Source organism: Pteropus medius, unplaced genomic scaffold (assembly GCF_902729225.1).
Source record: "Pteropus medius unplaced genomic scaffold, Ma_sr-lr_union100, whole genome shotgun sequence".
NCBI lineage: Eukaryota > Metazoa > Chordata > Mammalia > Chiroptera > Pteropodidae > Pteropus > Pteropus medius.
Genome location: NW_024342469.1, coordinates 4,034,883 through 4,059,125, shown reverse-complemented (window position 1 = coordinate 4,059,125; position 24,243 = coordinate 4,034,883). Strand labels below are relative to the sequence as shown.

The following is a 24,243-nucleotide window of genomic DNA, read 5'->3' as shown; positions in this document are numbered from 1 at the left end:
AGAAGAATAATGAGATTATCCTCAGTCCCGCCACTTGACTTAGATCAGGTCCTCTGTACCCCGCCTTCTGGGCCCCTCCCTCCCAGCAGAGGGCCCCGCCCCGCCTCGAACGTGCGCTCAGCATTTCTCTGCTTTCCCGGCTGTCATCATGCCTCATCCATGCTTTCCAGCGCGTTGTTTGCCGCTGCCTGACATTGACCTTTAAGTGCCCGGAGCGCGCCCTTGCCTCCAGCGGCCCAGCAGCACAGCCCCGCTGTGCGGTGCAGCCCACACTGCCTGCCATTGTGTTGGATCCGCGCCAGCAATGCTGGCACTTTGGAGCTCGGTGGAGGGCTATTCGGGGCCTGGGCCGCAGGAGGACCGCCCTCGGCCGAGTGTTGAGTTAGAGGCAGGAGAGCGAGCTTTGAAGGGGGAGGATGCTAAGGCCGGGCTGCCCGAAGCTTCCCGGTACCCCATCCCTCCTGAAGCTGATGTGGCAAGTTACCCAACCCCTCCGAGCACTGGTTTTCCCAGTCAGGGGATGGGGACAGCATCAGGTTGTGGAGTGGCTTACATGCCCAGAGACGGCCCCTGTGAAGCGCTCCGACGGGCTGCGGGGTGCGGGTGGCGGGGGCGCCCTCGTCGGATGATGCTCACCGTTCCTTCTTTCTCTAATGCTCTCTCGGCTCAACCCGGCAAAAATGCTCGGCTTGTAAGCTTGCCGTTCCACTTGTGGGAAAATTAAACACATTTAAGAGTAAAAGAAATTAGGGAATTTGTGATCATTAGCCAAGTAAATTATGTCTCGAAAAATGTAATGTACCAAGGAGGATAATAGCACGTGGCGGCACGCTCGATAAATATTTGTCAGGACGAAGGATAATTTGACGAGCCGGAAGCATGGGAGTCTTCGGTTCTGAAACTAATAACGTGAGTGTAGAGCAGCGACGGCTGCTCAAAATAATTCGTGTTTATAGAAAATCCAGAGATGAGGGAGGAGGTCATGGGGAGCCCGGGGTGGGCCGGCGTGCTCTGCCCCAGGAGGCGCCCCCTGCCCCGGGAGTTGCCGCCCCGTCCCGGCAGGCACCCCAGGGCCGTTTGTGGCCAGGATCGCGATCTGAAGCCCGAATTCATCAGCGCTCTGAGAAGACCTGTCTTGGGGAGTCTGCCTTAGCCAGGCTGACTGTGGGTGGCACGTAGCGCCCACTTCGCAGCTGACAGTGTGTCTGAGGTACGGCTGGGACCCCGTGTCTCAGCCCTCTGGCCGGGCTGGGAGCGAGGGACCCTTCCTTGCCTTTTCTAGTTTCTGGTGGTCCCCCAGTCCCGGGCCTGTGTGGACAGCATGCCATTCTCTGCCTCTGTCGTCACGTGACCTTCTCCCTCCGCGTGCGTCTGTGGCCCAGTGTCCCTCGGTCTACAGGGGCACTGGCCGGGCCCGCCCTAATCCCGTGCGACCCATCTTAACTCGGCATGAAGGCCCTATCTCTAAATAGATGGTAGTCACAGATCGCCGGTGGACGTGCCTTTGGGGCGGACACGGTTCATCCACAGCACCACACACTTAGTAAATGCCTAAAACCTGCTTTTTAAAAAATTATTTCTACGACTGTTATTTCCATAGATGAGACATGGTGGGGATACACTGTAAACACCTATCGATCATGTTTTATCTCGATTTTGCACATTCCATGGTTCGGCTTGAAGACCGTTCTTGGTTTTGAAGGGAGAAGGGAAGATCGTTTTTTTCCTTTTCATTTGAAAACGACTGTGAAGCTTGTGTTTGCACGGGGCTCGCAGCTTACAAATTGATACGTCTTTTTAGATTAACGTCTGCTTTATGATTTCTATACAATTTTTCAGCAATAAAATAAAGAGCAGTCCTCCCTCCCCCCGCGACATACATGCTTTTAAGATAAACACCGCTCCCTTGAGCCTGGGGAAATGTAATGAGCTGATATCGTGTCTCATTCCTATTTTTAAGCCATGGCCACAAAATGCCGTGTAAATTCAGAATATCACGGACTTGGTGTTGATTGTATTAGCTCAAGAAAAGATGTCATCCATCTCTTCTTAAAAGTCTCTCTTAGCTCGTTCGACAGGTACAGAGGATGTGTCATTAAACAGATGTACAGACTGCTGTCGTTTGGTTTTAAATAGCACTTGTTACTCTTTGTGGTGTGCTTGCTTAGCATGACGAGGGGTGGACGTGACTGTCGCAGGGCGCAGCTTCTGCTTTCACTGCTTGTCATCGGCGGGAACGTCGTTTGTGTTCTGAGAACGTGGGACGGATTCAGGAATGGCAGGTGGCTGCTCGCGTGAGAATTTCGCGGCCGAGCGCCACGGAGGCGTATCTCCAATATCTGGGGCAAGGGGAACTGCTTCCCATGGGACACTTTTGGACGTTTGAGCAGGAGAAACTTGGACTGAGCCGGAAGCGGAAGAAATCGGCGGTGAGAAAGAGGGTTGAAGCCGGGACCTTCGGGGGTCGGTCCAGAAGTCCCCGTGTGTCGATGTGGGTGTGCGTCGCCAGAGCCGAGCGCGAGGTGCACCCAGTGGGACTTAACTGGGTCAATGTCATCCGGTAACACAGCTGGATTCGACACTTAGACCTAGACAACAGTGAGACTAAACCTGTGTTCTGTGAACACGGGCCAAGGAGCTATGGTTTGCTGTCACTCAAGAAGGGTAGCATATTGTGACAAGTTGGCACGGTGACAGATGACTACTCGACTTAGTGTGGTGATCGCGTTGTAAGGTACGTAAATGTCGGGTCACTCTATTGTGCACCTGAAATAAATATAATATTGCATACCAACTAGGCTTAAATAAATTAAGTCTAAATAAATGTAAAAATTTAAATAAATACATTTTCGATGAATTAAAAAAAAAAAGAAGTCATGCAGGATGGGAGGAGGTAACGAGTCAGCCGGAGTGAGGTGCTGGGGTCAGCCCATCACTTCCTAAATACAGTCCGTCCTCACGTTCATGGCCGTTATGTTCTGTGAAGTCACGGCAAACACCGATTGCTAACACGGCGCCGCTGCCCCAGGGGAGATGCAGGCTCACGTTCTTGGACTGTGGCCACGTCAACAGATCGATATATAACTTTGTTTCCTGTCTGTTTCTGTTTAAAGACTCCATATGGAGTATATGTTACTGATCCTGTTAACATTGAACTCACGGCCACCAGCACCGTAGGTTGAGCCTGAACGAAGCCTGTCTAGCACGCAGCCTGTCGTACTGGGGACACTAGATAGCACTTCACTGCGCTTGGGACCATTTTAAACCATGAGAAAAAAAAAATACCCAAAAAGCACAAAAATGAGAAACTACGTGGCACTAAATAGACTGTGAAAATGACACTTGTTTGCAACATGAGGGCTCAAACAGGGCAGGGTGTCTGTCGCCTTGGTGGATCTCAGCAGGGAACGTGCACCTTGGGTTACTTAATTTTTTTCTCTGCTCAGCGCGTGTCTGCAGAGGACCACGTGTGCCGTGACTTCCGATCTGGGGGTCCCAAATAAATGTTAGTGAAGAGGTGAATTTGCGAACACGAGATCCATGAGTATTGAGGGTGGACTGTGGTTTAGAGCGGGGCAGGCAGGGGCGGTGGGGTCGGAGGGGGCTCCCTAAGGCACGGCAGTCCCCAGGGTCGGGCCCTGCCCACAGGCATGTGTGGCAGTCCAGCGCTGCTACCACTGGCCGTCCGTTCCCTCACTCACCTGTGGCCTGCTCTGTGGGGTCGGGAGGGGGGCAGTCCACACTCTGGAGGGGCCAGCAGTCAGCTGCTCCCATCCAGACATGTCGAGAGGCGGCTTGCTCAAGGTCATGTGAAAAGCTCGGGTTCCCAGTTGTGGCCGAGGCCGTGAACCATCACTGGCCAGTCCTGGAATTGGGGTGCTCAGAGCTGCAGGGGGTCTTTGCAGGTTACTTTTACCCCTGGTTTCTGGGGTTTGACTGGTCGTACGGGCTGCTTGGGGCTTTGGTGCAGGGAGGAGAGTGGCATTTACGGGGCTTTGACTTTGGGCAGCGCTAGGCGAGGCCCTGGGGACTGTCACCACACACAGCCCTCAGGTCACATGCCGGGGAGGGGACCTGCAGACACAGGGGTGCCGAGAAGATGCCCTTCCCGCCCACCGTCCCTCGTGTGCAGACCTCAGGCCCCACTCCGTGAGCGCTGGCCTCTCGGATTGCATGGTGGCCATCTGTCCTCGGCCAGCCAGGGCCGTTGTTTCTAAGTGCCCGTAGGACATCCTCGCTCTGCTCTGACTGAGAAGCATCTCCTCAGGCACCGCTGCCAGCTGCTGTCCTGGCCTTGGGCTCTGGGGCAGTTTTAGTCTGCTGGGGCTGCCACAGACTGGGTGGCCCAAATAGCAGAAATGTATCGCTTCTAGTTCTGGAGGCTTGAAGTCCAAGATCAAGGTGCCTGCAGGGTTGGTTCGTCTCTTGCCAGTGGAGTCCTCTCCTGTGTCCTTGCATGGTCTTCCCTCAATGTGTCTGTGTCCTAATCTCCTCTCCTTATATGGACACGAGCCATGTTGGATTAGGGCCGCCCCGATGGCCTCATATAATCTTTAAAGACTTTTTCTCAGTCTACGGCCATGCCACCCTGAACAAGCCCGATCCCGTCTGATCTCGGAAGCTAAGCAGGGTCGGGCCTGGTTAGTACTCGGATGGGAGACCACCTAGGAAGACCGGGTGCTGTAGGCGTAAAAAATAAAAAATAAGGGATTGTAAGCTGACAAGGTCCTTGCCATCTGTGAGGTCAGCCAAGGGCTGCCTCACCTAAAAAAAAAAAGACTTTCTCAAAATACAGTCACATTCTTAAACATGTGGATTTGGGGGTTGGGGACGCAATGCAGCCCATAACAGGCTTCTTCAGGTCACCCAAACGCGAGGGCAGTTAAAGCAGGGTCAGCTGTGGGGCCACACGGCCTTAGGGTTCTCGTACTTGCTGCCACAGGTCCGGTCTGGACTCTGCGTGACCCCTGGTTTGCACCCTGTCTGGCGGGTGGGGCGTGCGGTGGGGCAGGGGTGCTGGGAGGGGCGTCCCCTGCTGCCGATGCTTGTGCCTGGGGGGTGGTCCCCTGAGAACTTTTGTGGGGAGCAGGTCCCATGGCTTCTTCCTCGCACGCTGCCCGTGGAGGGCCAGCTCTTAGTCGGGGACCCGGGGACGAGCGTGGGGTGCTGCAGGCCTGCCATTTGTTATGACTGGTTCGTTCAAGTTTGGGACGGAGAACAGGGCCTGAGCCACCTCGCGGACCCTCCCGTCCGCCCTGGCCCGGGGCCCAGTCTCCAGGCCCGGCCGAGGTCAGGCTTAACGGAGGCCAAAGTCCAGTCCGTTTTCACCGATCCCCGCAAACAGGTCTGAGTCTCAGCCCAGGCGTGGACGCTCCCTCCCTTCCTTAGGCCCGCGGGTTTGTTTTCCTGGGGAGCAGTTTGCCCGCGAAGCCGCTGGCGGTGAAGATAGAAATAATACTCTGTGGTTAGCGGGGTCCTATCACGGAAAAACAACTGGGTTCTCCCGGCAGCCTGGTCCTTTGTGGTCTGCCTCAGAGTGTCCCTAAAGAGGCCTTCTCCTCCAGCTGCAAGTCACGGTCGCGTCCCTGCCCGCGTCCATATATGAGCTCCGCGCGTGTCTCCTGTTCCCCGCCGAGTCCCCGGCCTCACCGTGTCCGCCCTTCTAACGCCCCCGCCGGCCACACCGTCTTCTCCAGTGAGTGCTGCCTGTTTTCTTGTCATTTCCAGTAGAAGCGAGACCCGGGCCCACCCTCGCCCTCCTCCGCTTTATGAGGGCAGGCCGTATAAACCCCGGCCGGCCGTTCGACTTTGCCCCGGCAGGTGGCGAGGACGTTGGTGTGAGGACAGTGGGGTGAGGGGCCACCTGATGGGTGGAGTGAAGCGTGTTGGGAAGTGTCCATCACTCCGGCGGGGTCATGTGAGCCTTTGGGCCTAAAAGATTGGTGTTTGGAACATTTTCAGGATCCAGTTGCAATTAAGATTGTCTTAGGAGTGTCTGTCTGTCTGATACGATGGTCTCTCTTCAGTCACCTTTCGGTTCTGGCTTTCTCTTTTCACCGGCCGTCCTTGGCCAGCATCTGGCTCTTCCTGTCACTGCTGGACGAGACGTTGGTTCTCTTTTCTTCAGGAGGCAGCTCAGTGGACAGAGCGTTGCCATTATTAGTGTGATGATGGCGGTTAGCAGTCACCCCGAGGCCCAGTTTTCCCGCCTGTGAAGTTGGGACAACGGTACAGGTGACGCGTGCGAGCCCCAGGGACCGTCCCGGACTCTCAGTGTGCTCCGTCTCGTGCAGTCCTCATCACAACTTATTTTACAGTTGAGTGAGCTGAAGCCCAGAGAGGCTAACCAAGCTGCCCAGGGGCACACAGCAAATGGAAATAGGAGTCGTGGTTTCGTCGGAGCGCTTTGCCTCTGGTCTCCTGGGGCCCTGCCGGGGGACTGAGTGAGGTGAGGGTCATCCGAGTGTGCTGCGGTGACCTTCCGTCAAGGAGCCGATTTCGCTGTGATCATTCCCAGCCTTGCCAGCGGGCGTTGGGCGGGGGCGTGGGAACATTTCTGGGGGAGAATCAGCAGTCGAAGAAGGGGCTTAAGGCAACTGAATGCAGGAGGCTCTGAGCTCGCCCTCGGAGGCAGCTTTTCAGGGACAATAGACCTTACAATAACAAGCAGAAAGTGACTGAGCCAGGCCAAGTGGCCCTTCCTGTGCTGCACAGGGAGCGGGTGGCGATGAACGGGCTTGGTGGCTCCCGAGGGACGGTCCCTTCCCTGCCCAACCCCCGCCCTCTCAGGGCCGAGACGGACTTTCCTCCTCTTGCCCTTTCTGACTGAGGGGCCGATTGCTGCGTTCTCTCCCCGTCTCCTGGGAGAGTCGCAATGCACAAGAGCAGAGTGAAGGCTCTGAGAAGTCCTGCAGAAAAGGACTTTACCAGTCTGTCCTTCGCTTCCTCGACGGTGGCTTAACTCATACAAGACCCACGTCTGTGGGACCCGCTTGGGGAAGTGTCGATGGGGACCAAAGTAAACTGGCATCCTGCTCGTCCGCCTACTGCTGTTGAAGAGCTAATTCAAAAGCCAGGCCCAATGTGTTTTCTCTGAAGGTCCATTAAATTTTCTGTAGAAAAGGGGTCCCCAGGCCCTGAAAGCTTGGGGAACTGAGTTGAGAGCACCTCGTCCATCGTGGCTCCATGGCCGCCTGTTCCACCTCGGCCCGTGGACCAGACCCGCACTCTACCTTTGCACCCAGAGGCCTTTTCTGGAATAGCTCTCATCCCCAGTGTGTTTGCCACCTTCTTGCAGGCTTGACATCTGCCGCGTACGGGGACGCGGAAGTTGGGACTGGGCTCAGGTGAGTGAGTGAGTGTGTGTTTATTTTGGATGCTCAGACAGCAGGGCAGATAGGATACGGGTCCTCGCTCCATTTCTTACTCGTCGTGGGGTCCTGGGTACTTTCCTCAACTTTCTTGAGCTTTATTTTTCTTATCGGTGAAATGACGACAAGCAAGGTGGCCGCTCACTGCATGGAGGCCCCCGCGGCCGTCCACGCCTGGCCCAGAGCACGCACCCCAGAAAGCCAAGGGGCTGCTGCCGCAGCTTCGGTGTCCCTGTCAGCCACTGGCCGTGCCGTGTCTGCCTCCCTCCTCCTTCCTCCCCTCCGGCCCCTTTACTGCCTACGGGGCTCTGAGACCACAAGGACTTTATGTGACTACTTAAATGTCTGTGACTCCCCATGTTCATTCTTTGTGGAGAGGGCTTTGTAGCTGGGTCAACTTGGTTCCGGTACAACTGTCACCATTAGCTGCCTCTCCTCGGGCAAGTCGCCTGCGTGCTAAGCCTCCGTTCCCGGGTCTGTGGCTGGCCCCCTCCCCCGGCCGTCGGGAGCCTGAGTGAGCTCATGTCGGAGGATGTGGGCGGGCAGGCCCTCGACGAGGGCCAGGCTTCCTTCCTCTCCGGCTCCGTCTGGTACTCTGTCCCCACCCCGCGGGCCACCTCTCACCGCCCTGTCGGGCGAGGGGCTTTCACGCTGGGTGTGGAGAGGGACGAGGGAAGGGACCGTGAGAATGCAGAGCGGGCAGTTTTCCGATCGGCTTCTTAGCCTCCCTCCTGCGACAGAATGACCCAGAGTGAGAGGACATGCCTCTCCTACCCGCTGGGAACGTGGGGGCGGAGGTCTGGGACCCTCTCCCTCCTCCCCGAAGGCCAGGTTCCTCGAAGACCCGATGCCAATGGTGCCTCCTCCAGGAAGCCCGCCAGGACTGCTACCCGTTTCCTCTTCGGTCCCCAGCATTCTCACATCCCGCCATTGTCTGTCCCCTGGAAGCCAAGGCCCTGGGGGCCGGGCCTGTGTCTGAGTCCTCGCCCTGGCCGTGGGACACCTGAGGTTAGTGGCTGTCCATCAGGTAGGTGTCGGTGGGACGAGTGAATGAGCAGATGCATACTGAGGCGAATCACATGGCCATGTGAGAAAGTGCGTACGCAGAGCCAGACTTCTTTTATTAAGTGGAGGAGATTTAAAGTTCAAAGTGAATTGATGCCGCCGTCCTCACACCCCCAGCCCTGACTCCTAAATCTCTCAAACGTCATCTACAAAGAAAGGGACCCGGACATGAAATGTGCCCCGTTAGTTATTTTCTCCAAATGCAGACGTTTCTGTGCAGCTGGGGAGGCAAGACGGGCCTTTGAAATTTGGGGTACACTGGAACGGATGCAACCAGTGCTTATAGAAGGTATAGAGGAGGTCGGGGTGGGGGGAGCCTCTCTCTCGAAGGAGGAGGAGGAAGCAGGCTGTGGGGTGATCTCCTGCCTCCTTCCCCTCTAGCTCGGCAGGCGACTGGCTTGCACGTAGTAGGCCCGCAAAGCTTATTTGCTGAGCGTTTGTTGACGGCCTCCTCTGTCTGTTAGGTCCTGGGGTCGGCCATGTCACATGTCCTCTTATCAAATCCTTGACCGGGAAGGAGGCGTGGTTATAAGACACATTTCACTCCGTTATTCAGCCAACATCTATTGAGGGCCTACTGTGTGCCAGACCCTGTGCTGGGCTCCTAGGGTACGGATAAAGGGAGTATCTGTTCGGGCTGGAGACAGACAGTTGTTTAAACACAAAATAATACCAGAGTGTGGCAGCTTCAGGGCAGGAAGGAAGCAGAGAGCCGTGCCAGCCCCCCAGGGGACTTTGAGGTGGGTGTCCTAGAAGGAGCGTCAGAAGGGGTCGGTCCCCTAAAGCCAGGATGAGGCTTCTGTCGAGGGATAGAAGGAAGCCCGGCTGTGCTGGAATAAACCCCACAGTTTCGAGCCCCACAGTTCATCCCACTGCCTGGGTGAGCAAAGCTGACAGAAGGTCCCTTGGCACTGTGACCCTGGGCTCGGGTCTGTGGACCCTCCGGGCAGCAGCTGTCCGGCTGCATAGGATGTTGGCTGCACACTTGGCTGGTCCGGCTGTCCCTACCTGGCCCCCAGCTGTCACCAGTGTCCTGAGCACTCACCGTGCTGGAGCCCACTGGCTTCCTTGGGGAGGAAGGGTACAGTTGCCAGGACAACCAGAGGTGGGAGGCCAGGGCTTCAGGCAAGAGGCTGAGCTGCTTGCGGCCACAGGGAGCGAGGCCCAGGGCAGGCTGATTCTGGCCTGCACGGGAGAGCAGTGCCCCTCCCCCCAGAGCCTTGTCTCCAATGAAGGAGCGGGGTACGGGGGAGGCGGGGAGCGTTAAACATCACTCGCTGTCTCCTCCCCCGCGTGCCCTCCCCGCTGCCTGCTGCAGGCCCGGCTGGGCTGTGTGGGCGACTAGAGTCTGGCCCCGTGCCGGGCACACGGAGTGATAAGGAATGGATGGGCCGGATATGCTGCAGAGTCACTTCTGCCCTCAGGACCCCACCTCCTGTCCACACTGGATGGGAAAGCAGAGGCCCAGAGGGGTCCAGCCTGTGCCTCTGTGCCAAGGAGACCCACGCTGTGGGCTCCATGGGGACTGGTGGTAGGGGCCGGGTGGCAGCAGGCAGGAGCCTTTGTCCCGGAGGGTCTGGAGGCCGGGCACTGCCCGCCTTGGTCCTGTAAGCTGAGGGATGCCCACACTGTACACTGGTTAGTGCTTACGGTTTACAGAGCACAGGACAGCTTGGGTGGGGTTAAACCACACGATGACCCCATGAGATGGGGAACTAAGGCTCTGACCCTGGAGAGATTCTGACCGGAGAGAAGGTGCTGGATGCCTGCGGGGGCCGCACGGCTACGCAGACGTGGCGGGAACCCTCGCCTGTCCAGCTGCTGGGACTCCTGAGCCTGCTCCAGGGCGGTCTCCGCACCTCGGCGCTGCCTGCGTCTTGACTGGGTCACTCTCTGAGGTGGGGACGTTCTGGGTGCTGTAGGGCGTTGAGCAGCATCCTTGGTCTCCGTACACCAGATGCCAAGAGCAACCTCTGCTTCCAGGCGTGACAACCCAAACTGTCTCCAGACACTGGCACGCATGCTGACTCGTCCCTGGCTGAGACCCACTGAGCTAGGAGGAGGCTGCCTCCGGGGAGTGTCCTCAGGACCCGTCACCCCAGGAGTGGGAGACCAAGGGAAGAGAAGACCCCTGGCAAACTGCTCCACCCCCACCCCACCCCCACTCCCACCCCCAGGCCCTGGGGCCATATGTGCCTGAGATCTGCCTGGAGCGCACGTATATACACACGCACGCACACACACAGACACGCGTACACACCCTGTGACCCCAAAGTGTCGCCTGCTGCTCTTTTAAAAAAGAACAGACTTTGTTTTTTCACAGCAATGTAGAGAGGAAGGTACAGGGACGGCCCGTGTCGTGGGGGCCCCACGCATGCACAGCCCCCATCGTCAGCATCGCCCCGCAGAGTGGTGCCCCCTTTACGGTCAGTGAGCCCACCCCGACACGTCACCATCACCCAGGGGCCCTAGTTTCCATTAGGGGTCACTCTTGGCGATGTGCACTCTGCGGACTTGGACCCCCGTAAGCGACGTGCGTGCACCATCGTAGGCTCAGAGCAGTTTCGCCGCCCCGAAAGCCCTCTGTGCTCCACGCGCCCGACCTGCCCACACGTTCCTGCACCAGGTGTGCCGTAGGCGGGCGTGCTGGGACCGCAGGCCACGAGGACTGACTTCTGGGCTGGTGCTGACTAGTTTTAGTGACGTGAACCTTGAGAAAGAGCCATGTCCTGGTCACGTTGCCTCGTTCTGACTCTGATCCACCTGTGTCCATTTTTTGTGGACCCCTGTGACGACACTGGGCCCACGGTTCGTCTCCCACCTCAGGGTCCTTAACTTAATCACACCGCAAAGTCTCCTTTGCCTCGCAAGGTCACAGGGTCCCTGGATTAGGACGTGGACGTTTTAGGGGGCAAAGGGACGTTATCCAGCCTGCCACAGAGACCGTAAAAGAAAGAGTAGAAAAAGTTCCAAAAACAAATGCCAGGGAGGGGTGCCGGGGTGCCGAAGCATTCACGCGTTCACCCACTCATCCACTCATTCGCTCGGTGGTCACTCGCCAAGGGGCGCTGAGTGCCCCCTGCAGCCCAGGCCCTGTGCGGGGGCCGGTGAGACCCGCAGGCTGGCCGCACGCCCGCACGGAGCGCCACGGACACGAGCCAGGAACACAGATGCCCTCCCGTGCCTCACACGGTGATAACGCTGGAAACGATGTACGCGCACAGAGCGCCACGGGACCCCGGCCTCGTTCGGGGTGGCAGGGAGGGACCCTCTGCACGGCATTGGCTCCCGGTCGCTCCTCTGGGGCCTCCAGGACCCCCCTGCCCCCCGCCGTGGCTTGCGAAGGCCCTTCACCTTTGTTACCTCGAGGGCTGCGTCTGCTCAGGATGCGTGGAGCCGCCTGCGCCCGGGCGGGCCAGCGCACATGCCACCCTGGCCCCTTAAATATGTCAGGTGGCAACAGAGCCACTAGCATTGGAGTCACCCGCCAAAGAGCCACTGGCTTCTGGCAGGTGTCCGTCTTCCCGGCAGGCCTGACTCTCGCTGGAAACCTCGGCGGGTTTGTCCCGTCTCGCCTGTGCAGGTGGTGACGGGCCACTAGAGGGCGCTGTCCTTCCTCCTGGCATTTTCCACATCCCTCCTCTAAGGCCTCTCCCAGCTAAGCGTTTCGGTGGCAGGTGCAAGTAGTCTTTTTTTTTTTTTTCTTTTTTTTAATGCCTTAATGATTTAATCTTCTTATCTTCGCAGCAGAGTGCACTTTGGACTTCCCTGGGTGCGACGGGACATTATCGATCGGATTAATTAATACAAGTTTTGCAGTGCAGGGGCCTGTGGAACCTGCTTTGCTGGGCCGCTTCTATCCACTGACAGCTCTGTTTCCTCTCTATTAAGCAAGTTCTCTCCTAGTGTGTTAACCTCCCTGGGCTCGTCCCCCTGCTGGAAACCATCCATGGATTTCCTTACCTCCCTCCCGGGCGGGGCACACCCCACAGCTCGGCCCCGAGGGGCCCTGAGCACGGCCACTAAACCCAAGGGGAGACGTCGGAGTCGCTTTTTGGATAATTCAGGCTTCTTTTGAGTTTTGTTTTCCAGTCCTCACTAAACACCGGCACCATTGATCGGTAGGAATGTGACGAAGGTACCATCCGCCAATCAAGGAAATGGCATTCACGTCCACGGATCTGCCATGAGATTCGGGTGAATTGGGCCAGGGTCAGGCAGTAGAGCTGAGGTGGGCTGAGAAAATAGGACGCAGAACAGGATGGCCCCTTCGAGGGTCGGGGAGGCTGGCTTGTGGGATACGGGTCCAGCTGTCCATCACAGGGGGATCATCGGACACATGCCCAAGAACTCCAGGAGAACACGCGCCGAATGATGGTGGTCGCCGTGGTCCTTGGGGAAGCCCGCGCTCTCTCCCCCATCCAGGTGGGCACGCGGCCTGCGGGGGCCCAGCTGGCCTTGGCCTCTGCTGTGTGGCTGGATTTTAATTTCCTTGAGTCACTTGCACAATGCTTCCGAGCCTCCTGCGGGCTCTTTGGCCTCCTTCTCCTGGTCCCCTGTCTCCGTTGGTGGGGCCTGGCCCTGGCTCATGGCTGGTGGACTTTGGGAGGCACTTTGGACCCTTCAGAATCGGCGTGGGGGCCGGACTGCGTTGCTGGCACTGCCCAGTTGCCATCCTGATGCTTTGTGTGGAGTCAGAGTTCTGTTAGAATCTGGTCTCATTAGTGTCTGTTTTAAAAGCTCAGTGACCGTGGAAAGATGTTCGCGGTGAAAGATGTTCTTAAATTTACTGCTTAAATTTCTGAGCAGTAAATTTAAGATCTTTGCGATTAGCTTGCGCCTGGTTTGCGGTGAAGTGGATGTTTCAATGTCTGGATTCTCTGAGAATTGGTGACCTGGGGGTACGTGGCCTCTGGGGTCATCCGAACAGTTGCGTGCCGTGGCCATTCCAGCCCTCAGTGCTGGCAGATAACTGAGGCGTTCAGGATTTGGTTCCATTCAGGCAAGGGCACATTTGTGGGGTCTCCTCTGTGTGTTGGGTCCTATTCCGAGGCTCAGGGGTGATGGAACTTGACCTCTGCCTTCTAGGAGTTTATCATCCAGCGGTGAGACAACCCCTAGATCATAAATTCAGCACGGTCGGGCTGTCTGTGAGTTCACGGCCAGACCTGGCAGCCTCGCGTGGTCCGCCGGGCAGACTTGTGGAGCGGATGACTCTATGTGACGCTGAGTGCTCCCGGTGACCCAGCGCAGGTGCTGATGGTGGCTTGAAAAGGGGAAGGGAGACCCTGTATTTACTGCTGGGCTGGCTACTGCTCCCCGCACGTCATCGTGTTAAATTAGTTGTCATGACAACCTTAGGATCAGGTCCGGTTGTTATCCCCCCACGGCAGAGAGATGATAAAAGATGGAAGGAGTAAAGCCTGAGCCCAAGGGCGCGCGGCGCTTCTGTGACGACCCCCCGAGCCTCCAGCCTCTCCATGGTTCTGTTGGCGCCTGCACAGACCCTGGGCCTGGGGGCTCTGGAAGGGTGACAGATGACAGGGCCGTGGAAGAGGGGACATTTGCAGTGACTTTAAAAGTATGGCGTGTTAGGCTCCCTGGCACAGTGGTAGAATATAGAATATGTTACTCCTGGAGTGGGCGCAGCCTGAGCAAAGGCTTCAGTGGGGGCGCAAAGGGCGCCACGCGAGGGGTTCAGACTTGTTCTGGGGCAGTGGAGGACCGGGGACAGTCCGTGGGCAGAGAAGAGGCCTGATGGGCCTCTGTGCAGGGACGAAGTCTTGATGCACGGAGAGGTGTCTGGGAGCGGGGGGGACCGGGAACCTGAACCCCCATGGGCTGGCGCAGACGCCCGGACCGTCCATGGGCCTAATCGCCTTCTCGATCCTGAGGATCTACCTGAGGCACTCGCAGAGGTGGCTCGGATAAGCTGACGCACTTGCTTTCTGTCTGAAAAGCCAACCAAACCGGCACTCGTCCCTAAAGGGTCCGTCATCCTTTGTGAGTGAGAAGCCCAGGCCCCTCCCGTGTCCTGGTTTCCGCTCGCCAGGCGGTTTATATGGTAAACGTGACATTTAACATCCACCTGGAAATCTTTCTTCCTGTTCTTCCCATGGACAATTCGTTTTTCTGTTTCTCGCTTTTTTTCTGATCACCCAGGGCAAAGGGGAGGGAAGGCCTGATCCCGGCGAGGGAATCATCGGTTTGACGTGGGCTTCTGAGAGCCAGTGTTTTTGTGTTTACGCTTAAGCAACTTTTGGCATTCGGGAGACCCGCTTTTCCCAGAAACGGATGGATTGCCGTGGTCCTCTGCCCGCCACAGGTGGCTGTCTGAGTGTGCGCCCCGGCAGACGAGCTTTGGGAGTATCGCTCCAGGGGCGGCTTGTCCCAATAAGCCCCTAATTGCAGAGCAGGATCCTGTCTCGAGTCCCCCAGCTCTGCACGGCCAAGTTGTAGTAACTGGGTTCTCGGTGACTCACGACTGCCAGGCGAACGCAAGCCAGTTCGGCGGCTGGAGGTGGGATGCTTAGTAGGAATCGTCTGTTTCCGGTTCTTGTGACTTTATGTCTCTTACCTAAATTCTCTAGGCAGCTGCCTGTGTAAACACATTCATAGTGGTTTGTTCGTTCATTCATTCATTCCACGGATATTTGTTGAATGCTCGTCACGTGCCAGGGTTTGTGCAGGACGTGAGGTTATGAATAGCCGCTGGCCAGTCTGCATTGCTCGGGGGACAGGGAGGTAGGCACGCTCCTTGGGAGATAAGTGTTTGTAGCTGTCACATGCACGGGGGGCCCAGAGGAGGACCCTAGTCCCACCCGGAGGGCGGGTGTGCGGAGGGGTTTGGATTTTCCCCCGGAGCCGGAGGGAGCCACGGGGTGCCCTCCACTGGGGAGTGAGGGTCAGCTTTGTGTGTTGGAAGGGCTGCTTCATCAGACAGGACTCACGTTGCGAATTTCAGAACACCCAACTTAAAACAAAGTGGAGTTCATGGGTACATTTGACAGGAAGTTCCAGAGGTGGTCGCCCTCAGGTAAGACTTGATCCAGCACACAGATAGTTTCGCTAAGCTGTGTTCTCTCAGTTCCGTTGACCCAGCACCTTCATTTCCAGGCTCTGTGTGGTGGTAAGATGATGGGGAAGCTTCCACCTGCATCCTTTCTGGGTCAAGGCCAGCGGGAAAGGGTGCCTGTCTCATTCTGCATTCCTGGTAAAATCTCCTTGTAGCTGTTGACTCTAATTGGGCTGAGCCCGCCTCTGACTTGGTAGCTGTGGTGTGGGGAGTACAGCGTGCCCATCGGCGCAGGCCTGGGGTGGAATGGTGGCCGGATGGGGCTGGTTCCCTCCAAGGGAGTCCAGGAAGGTCACCTGCAGAAGGGGGAGGCTGCGTTGGGATGGGGAGAGGCCAAGGCAGGGCCCATGGGAGGCTAGGGTGGCCGTCCTGCACAGAGGACCACGCCCCACCCCGGGGCCACCCCAGTGACAGGACGCGAGATTCAGGATCTGCGGGGGGCGGGGGGTGCGGGGTGGACTTAGGTCCTCGGTCCCTCCCTCTGTGTTCTTCGCACTCGCACGTGTTGGGGCCTTTTGACTTCAGTCCTGGTCAAATCGGGTTATCACTTGCCGGGTTTCGCGTGGCTCCCTCCCGCCGTCTCTCTCCCCCTGGATTGCTCGTGGGGTCCCCGGAGGCTGGCAGCGCTACCGTCAGCATCCTGAGGATCCCCAGCATCCTGAGGATCCCCGGCCGCCCACAGCTGTTTCGGCAGTCCAGCCCGTCCTGCCGGGGTGTGGGAACCAGCCCTTTGAAATAGAGGGTTCTGGGAGAAGCCAGGGTGGCGAGCGAACCCTCCCACTGTTGCTGCTGAGACAGGCAGCTCTGCGTTTGATTCACGGAGGAAGAATGTAATTCTGGGTTGTCTCCACGGGCGGGAAGCGGTCTGTGCTTCCTACTGGTCTCACCGAGGGCTGGGCGCTAAAGAAGTTTAGGGGTACCACGGGCCTGGGGTGGGTCGGATCCATGCCTAACCAGCTGGGCCAGCTCGGGTGTGAGTCAGTTGTCTAGAGGCCTCGTCCGTAGCAGAAGCTGAGCCCAGCGGCGTGTGGGAGGGGTGCCCAGTGAGCCCCCTTCCTCCCTGGAAACCAGGGCTGCACAGGTGCTGGCCAGGTAGGAAGCTTCTGGAACGCGGCCCCTGTGCTCATCTTTAAGAGCCGCTCACCAGTTTGGGTTCAGGAGCGGGCAAGGCACGGTCATGACTTTCCAGTCCGTGCTGCTCCAGGCGGGGTCCACGGACTAGTGACGGCACCCGGGGGCTGGCTGGTGGCGCCGTGTCTTGGACCTTGCTCAGACCTGCTGCATCCAAATGCGCCCATCAGCCCAGGGGTCTGAGCACATCAGAGTGGGGGAGCCTGGGCTATGTGCTCAGGAGGGTGAAGGGTTAGCAAAGGCTCCTGGGAAGGCTCTGACCAATGACGGGGGCAGATGACAGGGAGATCCGGGCGGTGCGCGGTCATTCATGGGTGTTGTCTCAGAGCAGGTCTCCAGGGCGGGGTTCCCTGAGGCTGAAGGCCCTTCAGCTCCCCCCACACACCTTCCCCAGGCAAACCCAGGCAGCACTGCACGTCCCGGCATCACCCGAGACAGGTGCTGTGCCCCGAGTTGGTCCGCGAAAGCACAGAGGAGCAGGCAGATTGTCCTGATGAAAAGCGACTCTGAAGTCCTTTCTGAGCTGTGTGGATGCCTCTCCCGTCCAGCAGGTGTTTTCCTGAGCCTGGAGGTGATGGTGGAATTGCCCGGGGGGGTTCGGTTACTGCACCCCCCAAACTTACTACTTCTCTCTTGCCCACGCACTAAGCACATGGCCCCAGCGGCCCGCTGTGATGTACTCAGGGGGTCTGCAGCAAACGCACAGGCTCTTTCCCCGCGGACCTCCCGCGAGGAAGCCCGGTGTCCGAGGCCTCCAGGCCAGGGTTCCGCCTGTGCACGGGACGCCATGCAGCCGCGGGCTGCCCGGGTTCTGGGTCCTGCTGCTCTGCCTTCAGAAGCCGACCCCTCCCGGCGGCCGAGACAGTCCCAGCTCGGGCAGGCTGCCCGTCTTCTTGTCCTCTGTCGTCAACTTAACGGCAGAACTAGCTGCCACCTCCGCCGCCCGCCGCGTACCCTGTCAGAGCATCTGCTTGTTGTCTGTTCTTTTTAAATTTTTACTCACAAGTAACATTTGAACACAGTCGTGGCAAAGCGCCCCCCCGCCTCAGTTTCCCTTTTCCTCCTGTCACTCATCTCTTCCAGGAGTGACGTGCCTCTTACTTCGGAGTGTACCCTTGCCTTCTACCCTTTCTATGAATTTAGGTGCGTACCAATGGAAATCTATAGTTTTGAATTTCCTGATTGTATTTTTTACGTAAACATCATACTGTATTGTTTTGAAACATGCTTTTAAAACTGTGCTCTTAATGTGGACTGCATTTAATTGTCCTTTGGTTCCTTAAAAGCCTTCTCGGTGCTCAGTGGGTGGCTAGGGCACATCCTTCTCTGCGTCTGCTTCTTGTACCAGATGCTCCGAGCACGGGCAGCCCCTGCTGGCTTTGGGCCAATGCTTGTCACATCTTCACGGCTGAACGACCCGGGGCCTGGAGCTGCCTAAACTTTTGCTGCAGAGACAGTGATGCTGTAGACCCGTTTTACATTCTGCCTCGTTGAAACGCTCTCCCATTTATTTTAGCTTCTAAACTTATTTTGTCTTGAGAGATGGGTTGGGACCTCGTGCCCCAGGAGAGCAAACCCCATAAATCAGATGTTCGGGCTGCGTGACCCTATTAAAGTTTGGGCTGCGGTCTTATCAGCACAGTTCAGAAACTCACCCCACACTGAGAAATCACAGCGAGGTACCAGAACGTCCGCGGACCCAGCTCGTCACGGTGGGCCCGCGCGCTGCGTGACAAGGCCAGAGCCCCGTCCTCCATACAGACGGACCTCTTTCAAGGTTAAGAGGCTTTCGCTTTTATGTTTTGCTTATACACGAATTGCTGAAAGTAATTTCGCTCTTTTCCCGCATCCGGGTCAGGGAGGGTGGCTGCTCTCTCCCAGGCTGTCGTCGGTCCTCGCTGTCCTCATGCTGGGCGGGTCGCTGTCGTCCACCCATCATAATCCTGAGAATCTCGGAGGCTGAACCCGGAGTCCGTACCCTCTGGGGGAGGCCGGGCCTCACGTTTCAAGGCCGTTACACAAGTGATCCGCCAGAAAAAGCTCACGTCTTTGAATTATGACCGGTAGCTGGTTTGGATCGGCCTATCTTTGATGTCAGAAAGGGCCGTCCTACAGCGTGGCCCCCTCACCCGCCGCTTCGAGTCTGTGGGTGTCATTGTTCTCATTTGGATCCCGTTTGGGCCTTATGTAAACTCCACTGAGCTGTGAGGTTGTCACATGAAGCACAATTTGATTTATTTTTAGGAGAACTGCTCCGCTAAGACCTTCATGGCTGATGAATTTCATGATTCCGATAAATTACAACTTCCGCAAAGAAACAACCCCTCTGAACGCAGATGGAAGTTGGGGAATTCATCGAAAGCTCTCACTTGGCGGAGGCCCGGGAAGCCTCACTGAAGAGCGATTTTGTGGGGTTCCCACTGAAATGCAGGAGAGTCGGCTCCCGATGGCCCGTCCCCAGCCCGGGAAGGGACAGGGGGTGGTGAGCTGACAGAGATAGCGCCTGTCTGCATCCGCCTTTTCCCCGCCGACTCTGAGGACCCCTCGGTTTCTCTGAGGAGGACCCGTTCTAACTAGAAGAGGATCCGTCTTGAAAACGGCCGGCAAAGTGTCCAAAATCGAGGCGGCTCCTTGTCCGTTCCTGAGTTCCTTTAGGTGCGGACGGGGGGAAAACTCCGTTTTTGTCGGCCCTTTCTCTTTGGTTCCGGTTCAGACCGGCTGCTGAAAATTCTCCCCTGATCTTCTGTCCTCTGTGAAAACCAGGACGTGGATGTGTGGAGTAAAAGCCCCCAGAGCTGGCAAAGCATCTCCGCTGTGTCGAGACCACACACTTAGGAAAAGGTCAGAAAGCGGACTTGTCACAGCTTCAGTCCCCAAGGGCCGTGGCTCATCCCCCACAAGGCCTTTGTATCTGACAGGGGGGCCCCACCGTGAGCTCCCTGCACCCCATCTTTGTGGGGGGGGGAGGGTGCATCGTGATTCCCCGTCCAAGGCCGAGAAGCCTTTGCTTTCAGGTTTGTGCTTCTGTCCGCCAGCCTGCTTTCAAAGTCACGTTTTTCTAATAATGTCAAAAGGGGAAAAAAAGCTGCCTGAAAGTTTTTAAAAAAGAACCTGGGTATAAATAAGTTTTTTAAAAAAATGAAACCTGTACAAAGAAAGAGCTGAAAACCAAAAAGTCAAAGACAGAGAGAACCCTCGCGTTTGGCCCGGGGTGTAAATGTCACCTCCTTCGGAGGTGCTTTCAAGCGGCCAGCGTTTAGTTTTACAGTCTCTTCCTGCCTTTTTCTGTGCTCACGATTCCAACGGTGAGAGCTGGTTTTGTTTCTTTTAACCTTGCCGGGTCTTCGGGTGCAGGGGTTGGAAAGAGAATGGCCTCGGAAACACACACGTATCCATCCATTAAACCGACGCTGAAAGCTGGCATTTATCGAGCGTGTACTGCGTGCCAGCGGTCGTCCTGAGTGCTCGTCTCATTTACTCTTTGTAATCTCCCTTCGAGGTGCATCGGGCCTCATTTCACAGATGGAAACTGAGGCACAGAGCAATTAAGTAGCGATCCCAGGATCGCCCAGCTGGCTCGTCAGTGGCCTAGCTGGAATCCAAAAGGGGCAGACTGGTTCCAGGGTTCTAAGCCCTTGGCTGTGCTGCTCCTCATATTACTTAAAGGCCCACTATGTGCAGGAGCCGAGGTAGCACCGCTGTGGGCAGATGGTCCAGGAAAAAGTAGTTACAGGGCTGTGGGACTCAAGCTGGGCAGAGAGGAGCCTGGAGGGGATGTGGAGCACCCAGGAGGGCTTCCTGGAGGAAGCAGCCAGTAAGCTGAGGCTTGAAGGTGGGTAGGATTGAGCTGGGGTCAGTGAAGTGCAAGTGCGGGTAGAACCGGGTTCAGTTCTGGTTCCAGGGCTCCCTGGTTGTGTATGTCATGTGCCTTTATCTCTACCAGACACTGGCCCAGCCAGGACCCAGTCAGTCCCTCACAGACTGGTTAGGAGATGAGATGAATGAACAGCCCGGAAGGTGTCGGCACACAGTAGGTGCTCAGGAAATGTTAGTGGTCCTCTCCCTTCTTTCTGCTAACATGCAAGGACATGGGTTAGATATTTACCGTGACCTGAGGTTGCAAACTGGTTGCCCTTGGCTGGCCCACAGAATCAGAATTATCTGCTCACGTTTATAAACTGGGAGGTTCCACACCAAACCCCACCTTTTCAGTTTCATTTGAAAAACTCCTAAGATATGGTGACTATGGCCTGCACATCTGGCTCTGCCATCCAGGGCTGAGCAAGGCGTGCTGTCCCAAGGGGCACTTGTCCAGTTGAACGCTGTCCCTCCGCTCTCTCTCTGAGGCCCCTGGCCTTCCCCAGCCCCATGTCCGCGGTGTGGCCTTTGGCCACAGGGTGTCACCGCTGGGAGGCGAACTTTGGCATGGTGGGACAACATTGGCTTCGGTGCCGTTGTGGTCAGCCGCTGGGTTTAGTGGGGACAAGGCCTTTGTCTGAGAGCAACGGCAGACACGTGGATCCCCGGCCGCGTGACGCCAAGCCCCAGTCCCTCGGAGCGCCCCCGCCTGTCACGCACACCGGACGCCTGATCTTCCTCTGGGACTCAGGACAGTGGGGTTTCGTGTCTTTGAAGTGTTTCCCTTTCTGGCAAATGGACCAGTGCTTTAAACGGCAGATGCATTCTGGGATTAATGAGAAGCCACTGAGCAGGCAGAGTGGGGTCCTGGGGGAAGCTTCTGGTTCCAGAGGAGCCCCACCCCCCAGTCACCACCGACCCTCCAAAGACGACAACCAGATTTAGACTGCGAGCTCCTCAGCCGAGTGCCCCTCAGAGAAGCCAGCCTGTGAGAGAAAGCAGAGTCCCGAGAACCCACTGCGGCTCCGAACCGACGTGGCTCCCACCCTGGGCTTGCGGAAGCTCGGCTCAGAGCCGTCACCCATATGCTTTGCACAGAGTCTCAAAGCCCGTTTTCTGAATTCTTGGCATCTTCGAAGGTGGCATTCAATTGCTGCCTCCTCCGGGAAGCCTTCCGGGGTTCTCTCTGGGATGAGGGACCTTACCCTCCTCTTCATCACTCATTCCTCAGCCCGGAGCCCTCCCCTGCGCAGAGCTTGTGCTCCGAACCAGGAGCCGAGTGCGCTCATCTCGCTCATTCCCCAGAATCCCCCTGGAGGTTCACGCTGCCACCCGCATGTTACAGATGGGGAAGCTGAGGCTTACTTAGCAAGGTGAAGAGACTTGCTCCAAGCCACACACCAGCATGGGGCAAAGTGCGATTTGAACCCTGGGGTCCGTGACCACAGGCCTGGGCTCATGACTGCTGGCGGCTGGCCCTGGGGTCGGCCTGCGCCCCCGTACCCCGCCCCCAGCTGGGGGGCCTCCTTTCCTTCAAGACTTTATGCATCACAAGCTCCTTTGGCAGGCGCCCTTGAACCAGAGCCTGGGTGGGGCTGGGAGACTGTTTCCATTTGTAAAGGTCACGAAATCCTGGGCCCTGTTTAGTGTTATCTTTGATGTTCAAGGCCAGAGAGGAGACCGCTCTGTTCTCATGTGACCCAGTTTCGCTGCTTTGAACCGCCCGCCCTTTCTCCTTCCCCCTCTCTCTGTTGTTGAAGTCAGGCGGCCGGGCTGCCTAGAACCATTTCCTGCTCCATCCCTCCCACCGTGGCTCTGGCACGCGCTGTCTCATGTCCAGGTGAGTGATGACCCGTGCGGCAGCTCTGGGGCTTTCGGAGAGGAGTTACGGGCTCACCTTAATGACTCACCTGCGTGGCCCACCTGTGCCCTGAAGCCCAGCTGCGTGACCCTTCGCGTGGAGAGCCTTTTGTTCTTCCTCGGCTGCAGACATGAGCATCGCAGGCAGCTTGACCAGCAGGGACCTCGCTGGCCTTCTGTCCTTCTGTGACGTTGACCCAGGAAACGGGACCCAGGAGTCCAGAGTCTTGTGTGTGCACCTGCTTTGCCAGGTCACATACACACCTCATTTTTGGTGAAAAATCCCATTTTCCTCCTTCCCTTTTCTGCCTGTGCAAGCTCTTGGCTGATTAAACACTTTGTAACTTATTACATAGTAAAAATATTTGCTGAAATGGTTCTCTGGCCTGGGTGACCCGTGGGGATCTTGGGAATAGTTTTAGGGGAGTGAGGCAGAGCGGGTATCAACAGTCTACGTGTTTGTTATTTGCTCGTGAAGGTGTTTAACACGCGTGTGCTTCTTGCACAGAGTTAAGCTAAGGGTTTTGGGAGGACAAGGTGGCTGTGCGTGAGGCTTGTTCTGCAGGGTGGGGTCAGGACGCCATGCTGCTGAGAGGCTGACTTCTAGACCGAAAAGTGTTGGGAGAGGGTCCCCTTTTTCTTTTTAATTGTGGTAAAATATACGTCATCTACGGTCTACCATTTCCACCCATTTTAAGTGTACTTTAGCATTAATGCAGCATCAAGTACATTCTCATCATCGTAGAGCCATCACGTGTCACTTCAGGCGCCCGGAATTGGAGCTGTTAAAGGTCTGAGGGGACTGTGGTATTGAAAGAGGAAATAGGTTTCCAGCCCCGAGAACATTCCAGAAGAGAACTAGGCAAACCAGCCTAGATGCTTGTCACTGGAGGTCACCACGGGAGAGGACCGGTTTTGTGGCGTGTGATCGGGGACGGGTGCCCAGTGGTTCTCAACCAGGGCTGTCCACTGTGGCGGGTGTCCGGGCCCGCCCCGCACCCGTCGACTCCGGCCTTGGGGCCGAGCTGGGAATCGGACAAGCAGCTGGGTCTGGAAGCCACAGTCAGCCGGGAGAGGAAATGCGGTTTCGACGGCAAGGGTGTTCGCCCCCGTGCGGCATGCTGTGGTGGCGGTGCTCCCTGGCGGAGGGGACTCCAGGCGTTCTCCTGTGGGGAGGGAGGGACCCTTCCTGCCACCGTGGGATCTGTGCTGTGCCTCCAGCCGCCTCTGGACCCTGCGATGCTTCCGCCTCCCGAACCCCAACACATGCACAACTGGTGCTTTCTGTTCAGGGGGTCCTGGCGCTTCTGACTCGAAGCCTCTGCATCTGGATTGTTAGATTCTGTTGCAGGTTCTAGTGCTCCCAACCCTGGGGTCACCTGTCCTCAGGCCATCAGGATTCTGTCCCCATGAACGTGGCCGTCCACAGTGGCACCGCTTTAAATTTTGGACTTGCCGGTGCGCGTGTCGGGAGGGGCCTCCACAGCCATGGTCCGCGGTGTGGGATGCAGCTCTCCAGAGAGGGGAGGGAGGCCTCGGCTTTTCGGGCCCTGTCACTGTGATCCGAGCCTTGTCCATCCCAGCAGCCTTGGGCAGATCTGGAAGCATCCAGAAGCTTCCTTGTCTTAGTCACGTATTCCAAAGAGCAGTGACAACAGGCTGGCAGGGCTCGGCGGGGATCGGAAACGTTTGGCGAGGGGAAGAATTGCGGAACGAATTCTCGGTTCGCATCGTTTTTTCCTCAGACTTTGTCTGGGCGGCGAGCCATTTAGGAATGTTTGTTAAATGCTTAAAAAAACAGGCGTCGATTTCCCTTTGTTTCCACAGCCAGCATGTGATGCCCTGGTCTTCCATGTACACTAACCATTTCTTTTTCTTTCTGCT

At 57.1% G+C, this 24,243-nt stretch overlaps 1 protein-coding gene and 1 non-coding gene across 3 annotated transcripts in view; both read left to right on the top strand.

The window, feature by feature from the left end:
* The first annotated feature begins 4,570 nt into the window (after positions 1-4,570).
* LOC120603013 (5S ribosomal RNA) lies at positions 4,571-4,689 on the top strand. The gene has a single exon (XR_005652937.1). It is a non-coding gene; the product is annotated as a 5S ribosomal RNA (ribosomal RNA).
* Positions 4,690-10,705: 6,016 nt separating this feature from the next.
* Positions 10,706-24,243, top strand: part of PARVB (parvin beta) — a 53,970-nt gene continuing 40,432 nt past the window's right edge. For both annotated transcript variants that reach the window (XM_039863226.1, XM_039863225.1), the window contains exons 1-3: positions 10,706-10,709; positions 15,426-15,432; positions 19,952-19,958. In XM_039863226.1, coding sequence (XP_039719160.1) covers positions 15,429-15,432; positions 19,952-19,958 — 11 coding nt within the window. In that variant the 5' untranslated portion in view covers positions 10,706-10,709; positions 15,426-15,428. The remainder of the gene's footprint in view (positions 10,710-15,425; positions 15,433-19,951; positions 19,959-24,243) is intronic.